Here is a 9,339-nt window from a genome sequence, read left to right as displayed (position 1 = left end):
TTTGTATAGAAACAGCAATATCCTGCATCTTGGATAAGATACGTCAGGCTATTATAGTCAGCATTTCTGTTTCATCACTCTGAATATATGTATGTATGCTATATGTGTTTGCATGTGTGTATAACTTTTCATGTCTTAAAAGGACTTCTGTTCAATATCATTTTTCTAGATGAATATGGAGGGCATTGTAGATTTATGAATTATATACATTGAAGAGTAACTGTTCCCAAACCTCAGTATTCTGTTGTCTCAGATTTTAACGGCAATTTATAGGCCATTAAGTTGAAGAACAATACTTCTATTGTTTGATAATCTGGTTACTTTGTGTGTCTGGCTTCATCAAAGAGATTCTTGTATTTCAGAGCCCAGCATGTTCTGCGCTTGTCTTCAAAACTTGTTAAGTTTGACTTTACAATATCTCAGAAAAATAATGAGTTTCAAATTCCTAATTTGATAAAACTGTCCCAAAAGAACTGAACCTCTTTCAGTGATCAGATACTTTTGCCATATTTTGCCCTGCAGTGAAGGGAAACCTCACCGATGGCAGCAATCTGTTGAAGTGTCATTTACCTGGGCTCTCTGGCATCTAGCCCAGGTGTGTGATTTGCTGAGCTACTACTTCTAAAACTGAAACATTAGTTGTTCCTTTACAATGGTTTATCTTGCTACATTAAGTTTGGCTTGTTTACATCACAGAACTGTACTTTGGGAAGTAACACAAGCCAATACTGAGAAAGGATTTAAATTTGACCCCAAGTTTCACCAGCAGTTTCACGGCAGTATCTGTGGAGCAGAAGGAAGATTTCCCCAAGTTTAATAAAATTAAGCTTTTTCTTGCTACTGAATGTGAGCTCCTCTGTGCTTTCTTTCACTCTACGTCTCTTGCCTTTCTACCCTGATAAATGATACAGGTTATCATTCCAAATATGTTTTCCTTTCTAGGATAGTACATATTAAATAGAGAAGACATTTGTGTTTATTGATCTTTATTCGTGACTATTAATTTGTGGTTCTTCCTCACTTACTGTTGTTGGGAATGGACTTGTGAATATTTTGGGAATTCTGTTAGAAGTTTTCTTGCGGTATAAGTAGATGGTATCTTGCTGAACAAAGGTTGTTTACTGTTTTTCTTTGGGGATCAGCATGTCTAGGTTGGGAATGAGTTGGTAAAAATAATGTGTGTGTTGTGTTCCGCTATTTGTTCCTTGCCCTTGCTTGTTGATAACTTGTTGAATAAAATGAGATAGGAATGTAATGGTGCACTATCCATTTTGGATACACGGCTAAAGTGCTGAAAAGATTCCTTGCAAGTCGTCTTCCTTGCTTCCCCTTCTGCCTGCTGTAGAGGAAACATTTTGGTTTAGCCATTAAAGGTCATGTAAATGACGCAGCAAAGAATCTTAAATAAAAATGATGCTACAATTGCATTTATTTTATTGTCCTTGATTTCATTAGCAGCACAGATGAGCCTCTAGATTTTGACAGCAAAAATTTCAGGCTTCAGCTAGAAGTTGTCAGAGTTGTTCAGTTAGCAGAAAACATTGTAGCTATCAAAATTTTAGCACTGAGAAGTATGGTTAAGCTCTAAGAAGACAGAGCACTGGACCAGGTTACCCAGAGAGGTTGTGGAATCTCCTTCTCTGGAGCTCTTCAAGGCCCGCCTGGATGCAACCCTGTCTAACATGCTCTAGGTGACCCTGCTGAGCAGGGAGGTTGGACTAGATGATCTCCAGAGGTCCCTTCCAACCTCAGCCATTCTGTGATTCTGTGAAGTATGGTAACATTTAAGAGCAGAGGCAAATACCATCTTTACATAGTTAGTAGTGTGTATATATATGTATATAATATATAAACTACTAAAATATATTCCATATGTAAAGTATACAAGTAGGTAGTATAAAACTTTGTGGTTTTCCCCCCAAAAACAGATTAACTCTTTCAGGCTGTCACCATATGGACTGTGTTTCTTCTGCTGAAATCTCATGCACCATCGTAGGCTTAGAGGCCTAACCCCAAGCTGACTTCCACTTTGTCTGTTAAAGATCAGAGAACATTTGTGACCCTTTATACCAAGTGCAGAAGATCTTCCTTGGGTGTGAAATCTTTCTCACATGCCTGCTCTCTCTTTCTGTTCCTCGCTGTAGAGCAGTCCATAATTTCCAAGTACTTTATTTCATACTAGTTACTGGCTTCACTAACAACAGTTTTATCTCATATTCTTGGCTTGTTGTAAAGCTCCCTGAACTGTTGCTTGCTTTCTTTTTCTTTTTTTTTCTTTTTACAGAATGTTTCATATAAGTGAAATGTGGTGCTATCACTGGAAATGGAAGCTGCGGCACTGTCTCTGCTTGTTTACCACGTGTATTATATGTGTGCAGCAAGCAGGTAAGTTAGTAAATTATCCTAGGCCTAGGAGCCAATATCTGATGACTAAGGATTATGCTTATGTATGGCTGAATTATGAACAATACAAAATTTTAATGAAAGTGATGCATTATAATTATAATAATTATTGTTAATGTTAACTTTTTCTTTGACCTTACACTTTGAATTCCTTTTTCCTTTCCTTTGCTTGTTAATACCTGTATCTCATGAATTTCTCCTGATTTTTGAAATATTGCGAGTAATCACATAGTTCTTTTTCCACAGTCCATTTTCCACAGTAATGTGAGTTTGTGCCTGTTGCTTCTGTATTCAGTAACCCTTGCACTTTGTAAAGTAACTATAGTATACTTACTATTTTTAAACTCTTTAATGATTCAGTTGATAGAAGCATTCTGTAGCAACCTGTATGAACATCATATATTAATACATTGTACATAGCAAGGAGTTTAAACTTAGCAGCTTCCTGTTCTGTGGTGACACTTGGACATAGAGTGTTGTAATACATTGTGACTGTTTTCTTTAAACGTATGAATGAGAGATTTCACTTACTAAATGTTTTTTCCTAACCACTAGAGTGCAAAATATTTTACAAGTGCCAGCTGCTTTGTTGGAAAAACCTTTGGAATTTGCTCTGGAGCATAAGAAAATTTTGGAGCGGATTGTAGTGTTCAGCTAATTCCGTATCAGATGGGTAGTTTTGCTGTTACAGACTTACCATTGGAAAGAGTTGCAAAATGAATGTTAAATATAGAAGGAGCTTCTAGTTTCTTCCTTCTTTCTTTTCTTTTTTTTTTTTTTTAAGAAAAAGTATATTTTTTTTGATGTTTCAGTGCAGTAGCTGTACAGTAGCAGTTTCCAGCTCCCTGTCACTTTAATACATATTTTCCCTCTCCTTTAAACTGTGTAGCTAGAAATGTATGTTTGGACTTGATTCTCAACTGTGGCTCAGCTGGCTAATGTCCTTTGTGTCCCTGTGATCTTGTGCCATACATGATTCTAGGCCATGCAGCTGCCACCCTTGGCATAAAATAAACCAACAAAAACTGCTGTAATATATGCTAGCTGTTGTGGGCTGATGTGTGGTGACTGAACTACTAAGGCCCGAGGACATTTAGTCTTCCTCTTGATAAGAGTATAGTTATCAGAAGTGGAAGTGATGTAACTGTGGTTAGTCCCGTAGGCTATGTCTAACTGGTGTGCTGAGGATAGGGAAAAGCCAAACAAAAGCTTGTCTTTGCATTCTGCTAATCACAGCATACCATTTGGTACTTGTGCTGGTATTGAAAAAATAGATGGGTCAACAGGCCTATGCCGAAGTCCAAGGTCAACTTCTATGTTTTCTGCTGTCAGTTCTATGTTTGCTGTTGAACACTGGAAGAGATCACAGGCAGTTTGCTATTAGTACTCTACTGCAATGAAAATGAGACATTTACAGCAACCTGTCATTTGGCAGTATATATCTGAGCTTTTAGAGCCTTAGGTTTCTTTTTTCTTTTCTTTTAACATGAAAACATAGATTATAAACCATAGCTGCAAAATTTAGTCTTTTCATCCATTCTTTTTCATAGAGTGAGGCACAGTAGGAAACACTACTGCTTCTATGTTTTCTGTTGTTTTCTTTCTTTGAAAGGTGCTATTCAGTTTGGTTGTGGATTCATATGGTATTCATAATCTCCCTGGCAGCTTAAACATTATTGAACTTACTGTAGAAATATCATAAATCCTGACATTCATCCAGCTTCATTAGTGAGCTGTAAACTTAGAAAGCTATTGGGGCTTATGGAGCTTTGCCTAGAGGAGGCTACATGCAAGTGAGGATTAAGATAAACAGATATAGGTTTTATGGATTATTTATGGGGTCATTCATAAATACTGAAGCAATAATTTTATAATTTAACTTGAGAAGAACTGCAAGACTTGGCCTGCTTTCAGAAACAAAGGTTAGGAGAAAGATTACACAGCAGAAAACTTGGAAAATGGTAAAATGGTCTGTGAAAAGAATATTTAACCACGGATTTCTACATTGTGTCAGCTACTGTTAATGGTGACAGGCTACTTTTCCTGAAATGAACAGGTAAGGGCAAAGCACTTACCAGCAGGTGCAGTAGTGAGGTATCATGAGGTCTGATAGCTCAGAGGAATCAATGGATAGGCTCTGACACTTGAATGAAAATAAATGATAAAAAAGAGATAAATATAGTATATATTATAATTAAAATCTCAACAACCTTAACTGTTCTGGTGTACTGGCTTCAGGTTATATGTTGTGATTTGAGCATAAAGCTACAAAGCAGAGTAGCTCAGTAAGCAACTTAACAGGTTTCATTTCTCGTCTGTGGTGTAGATGTGCCAGATGGCCTTGAGTGAGTCACTTTACTGAGCTATGTCTCAGTTTCTCTGCCTATAACAGTATGTCTGGTCTTTCGTGTAAAGAGCTTCCTATCTTCTAGGGAAGCGCTGTTTAGAAGCTGCAGTGTTTAGAAGCTGCAATGTTGGGATGGTAGTGTTTCAAACAAAATCCACTAAATGGGTGTTAAATCCACTTTAATCTGAGATTCAGGCATGCCTGCCTTCTTGCTTGTATGCACATTTTGATCATTTCAGAGATCCCAAACAAGAAGAGAAAGAGTGAACAGAGCTCTAGAAACCAGGACCAGTGAGGGCAGAAAGAAGGAACTAAGGTATTTTTGGTCTAGAGGAGGCAGAATGTGTAATCACATAATAACTTCAAATATTTAAAAAGATAGATGCAACAGGAGGGAATAAACTGATATTTCTGGACTGTGGAAAGGACAAAAAGAATGGGTTTAAATTACAGCAAGATAAATTAGGGGAGGCAATCTCATCAAAAGGTAAAGATACTAGTGCAGTAGGTTGCCAAAGAAGCCTGAGGAGTCTCAGTCCTTGAAATTTTATAGTACTACCTGTCAGGAATGGTTTAAATCTAAATTGTTACTTCCTTGGGGTGGAGGAATAAATTAGATGATTTTCTAACTTTCCTATTTTCTATAATCTAAGCTTCCTTAATCTTTGCCCTATAGAACTCTATTTTGTTTCAAAATTTGGAAAATCAAGAGATCCAGTGGTAACAGAGGTGGAAATTACACGTTACCCAATATGACGGTGCTTTTACTAAGCCTATAAAATTATACTGATATTTGTCCTTTTACAATAGCCTCCCTATCTTAAATAAAGAAGCAGCTGTTTAGTAGAGAAGGTAAAAAACAGTTGCTTCGGATATATGAACTTTCAACAGTGTTCAGTTTAGGCCCCCCCCTTGCTTTTTATTTTATTTTATTTTTTTCATTTTCATAGGTACAGAGGCATAAAAGATGTGCAATGTTTTGGGATGGAGCTGTTACCTGGTTTTGACTGTCCCCTGTATTGTAAAACAGGAGCAGCATTGGATTTTTCTGGGTGACACTAAAGGCACTTTTCCAATTTGCATGTTTACTTTTCAGTTTATTTTTTTTACCATCTTGTTAATATTGAATTTTTGAGCTTTTGAATGTTTGCACTTTTTGAAGAGATTGCAATATCCTCATAAGAGTGTTTACCTTCTTATGTAATCAAAAGATATTTTAGATGTTGCCTACCATGTAACCATATACATTTTTTTTCAGGATATGGAAAATGTGTCTTTTAATAGCCATAAATATGTTTTCAACTCTTATTACACTATTTCTGCATATATATTACTCTCTACTGCTGTTTCCACAGAATTACTATCTCTGTAGGTAGTATTGGAGTCAGTGTTTGTCCTTTTGTTCTTCTATCAGTAAAGTGCACTGGTGTCAGTAGTCATATTTCAGTGTCCTAAAGGGGTTTTTAATTACTCACCAAGAGCTCACCAAAGGATGAGTTATGTGAGCCCCTGAAATTCTCATTTTGTTTTTAGTGGTGATTTGAAGCAAAACATTCTAATATTTTTACTCCTCAAGAAAAGAGGGGAGTGAAAAGAGTAAATCTGGAAGAAGGGCGTTCACCCACAGGGCCAGTACGATCTGCCATGTGAGATCATCTCGTCTGTCCTGCTCCATAATTGGACCTGAACAGATAAGGAAGGGATTAAAGTTGTCCCTTGTTCATGGGTTTGTGAATGACCCTGAAGGCTCAGGAGCTTCGGGAGAGATGGGAAGGGGATAATGGTGGGAAGCATTGTTAATGTCGGGAACACAGCAGGAACTATTGCTAACGTGCTAGCAGCAAGAGTTAGTCATCGCGTTGCCTTCTGCGAAAAATGGATTGAGTTTTATCTTGAACTTCCCAAGTCAGGAAGTGTGTTTTCACCACTGTTCTGGCCTCCTACCCCAGACAAGGGCCAAAGATCCTATCACTGGGTGAATGATGAAATAATTGTCAGCACATTTGCTTATCTGTGTCTCTCTTACCATGTATACAGTAGGAACCAAAGTGCCAAGACATTAGCCACATCAGTGAGCGCAATCCTGGTCAATGACTGGGAGGCAGGGAATGTTTTTATAATGTTATTACAGACGCTTTGTGAAAACGCTCTCATAGTGTTCCTGGGGTAAGAATGGGTGTGCCAATATTGTCATAGACAGCAAAGGTAATTGAGAGCATTGTCATCAACTCAGATGGAGAAATTCCTATTTCTGAACATTATGTAAGACTTGCAAAACCTGAAAAGTTTTAAAGAAGTATTCAGTCTTTCAATTTCTTGCCTTACATAGGCATGCGAGTTGAGAGATTAGCCAAAATCTAGAAATTTAATGAATATCTCCAAAGTATCTTCATTCTTTCCCCTTTCTCTGTCAGTCTCCTTCTGTATTTTAGTTTAAGTAAACAAATCAAAAGCAATCCTTTATGTTCTGTCTACTTAATATCCAGATTTCTGCATGTTTGAGGCATGTGTTTAGAATTTCTATTCATATAAGCCTCATAGTAAAAAAAGTCTCTGGTTAGTTTTCTTACGTTTCCCTTACTTGACAGCTAATTAATGTGAAAGTAAATTACTGTTGGAGTGAATTTCACAGGAAGCTGCTTCTTATTACCTCTGTTTACTTTCTTAGCTATATTTTTTGATGGCACTAATGATTTTCTTCCTTGAAGTGTTTGAACCCCATTCCATTAGTGATAACTATTGCATTAAAAGCATAGTGATTTTTCCCTCCTCTGCTACATACCTGTAGCCAAAAAAGAAATGGAATATAGTCAAATATCACAAAAATTCAGAGCTGACTAGAACCTTATCTTACAAAGTCTGCACATTCTTTTGTTAGAATATAGACAGAAGAATATACCTTTCTTTAAAGAGTAATAACTTTCAGTAAAGAAAGAATATACCTTTCACTAAAGGTCACGTTTTTGACATGTAAAGTTTTAAAATCTTTTTTTCTTTTTTTTCCTTTTTTGCTATTAAAAGTTAGAGAAGTGACAAATTTTCAGTATTGTCAATTTGTCAGTATTACCTATGATAATGGACAGTAAAGTATCCAATTCAGTGACAGGTCCAAGAATAGACCTCCAAATGACTCATGGCTGGCTGGAATGTGCTTTACAAAAGGCTGTTTCTGATAGAGGTTATTGTGTAAAGAAATTGATTCTTTACTGTATTGGTCAATTGTTCTCAATAAAATGAATGAACATTTTAGAATAAAACTTATTTCTGTCTCACTGAAAAATTCAAATCTTTGAAAATGTCACTTTTTTCTCCTGTGGATTAGTAACAGGAGAAATGTTGCATCATGAGATAGACTTTTCCAGATAATAGAACTATATGTATAAATTAGCAATCATGTCGCATGCATTTTACTAGATACTTCTTAAAACTAATAAAGGATGATTAAAATTATTGATTTCATATACCAGTGAGCCTTTTAGTAGTAAATGGTTAGTATTGTAAAGTCAGCGTTTGCCTACTAATAGCAAGTGCTGATCTTGCACATTTCGCATGTGTGTGGTTATGTTCGTGAGGATTTCTCTAGAAAATTATTTTATTTACTTAGTGGGATTGCTTAAGTGATTTGCATAAGGTGTGACATGTAAATGTTCACTAAATCAAGCCCTCAGATATCACTGTCTGATATCTGACATAACATCTGTGTTTTTATTACAGATGTTATTTATACAGAGGTATCTGAGAGGTATCTGAGATGGATAGACTTGCCCCAGTGCGTTTTATGTGGACAATATTAAAATGTATATATACAAGAGAGACTTATTTTTTCCTATTGCTTGTAAAATAGGAAGTGAAGGAATTGTAATTACAATTTAATAAACGCTAAAAAATAAGACTCACCCAGAAAATACATCTCATTAGGATTTTGTATAAAAATACCTCTGAATAATTCACCAGTGCTGTTTAGGAATTTCTTGAGCTCCACAGGTATGTGAGAAAAATAACGTGTTTCAGGTACAAAATGTAAATATTTTCTACAGAGTTAATTAATATTTTAATATGATACACTAATAAACTACATGAAACAAATACATCCCTTACTGTGATCAAGTGAACCAAACCCAACTTTTTCTACTCTGAATGTGATAATATAGACACCTAAATCAAGGTGCAGGCCAGAGCTCCCAGAAACACCTCTTGTTTTGACTGGATTCTGTGTTGCTTGATCTGCCCAGTTCCTGCAAATGACAGGTATGCTTTAACTCCTGCAGCGGGACAGGAAAATCAATTAGGATTCTGCTTGTATAGGCAGACACTTAGATATCATTTACGTTTATTCTTTTTATTGGCCTTCTGAAGAATTGAGCCATTTTTCATTCTAAACCTGCCTCTAGTCACAAATCTGTGATGCCATTATAAACAGGTTCCTCTTGTGCTCCTTTTTTCTTCATTTTTCATTTTGTAGCTTTCACTCCATTTTCTCTTGTATGGGACAACAGCAGCTTGACCGGTATATTCACGGCTCTCTTCAGTTCCTCTTTTTGGAACATTTTTTCTAATTGTCCTCAAGATCCCTTCCCTCCCCCCCCCGA

At 36.4% G+C, this 9,339-nt stretch overlaps 1 protein-coding gene across 3 annotated transcripts in view; it reads left to right on the top strand.

Annotated features, from left to right (window-relative positions):
- The first annotated feature begins 544 nt into the window (after nucleotides 1-544).
- ADGRG6 (adhesion G protein-coupled receptor G6) overlaps nucleotides 545-9,339 on the top strand; it is a 114,164-nt gene continuing 105,369 nt past the window's right edge. For all 3 annotated transcript variants that reach the window (XM_062573747.1, XM_062573749.1, XM_062573748.1), the window contains exons 1-2: nucleotides 545-595; nucleotides 2,285-2,385. In XM_062573747.1, coding sequence (XP_062429731.1) covers nucleotides 2,286-2,385 — 100 coding nt within the window. In that variant the 5' untranslated portion in view covers nucleotides 545-595; nucleotide 2,285. The remainder of the gene's footprint in view (nucleotides 596-2,284; nucleotides 2,386-9,339) is intronic.

This window comes from Rhea pennata, chromosome 3, assembly GCF_028389875.1.
Source record: "Rhea pennata isolate bPtePen1 chromosome 3, bPtePen1.pri, whole genome shotgun sequence".
Taxonomy (NCBI): Eukaryota; Metazoa; Chordata; class Aves; order Rheiformes; family Rheidae; genus Rhea; species Rhea pennata.
The sequence above is the reverse complement of the archived record's forward strand: the minus strand, read 5'-3'. Positions and strand labels throughout refer to the sequence as shown.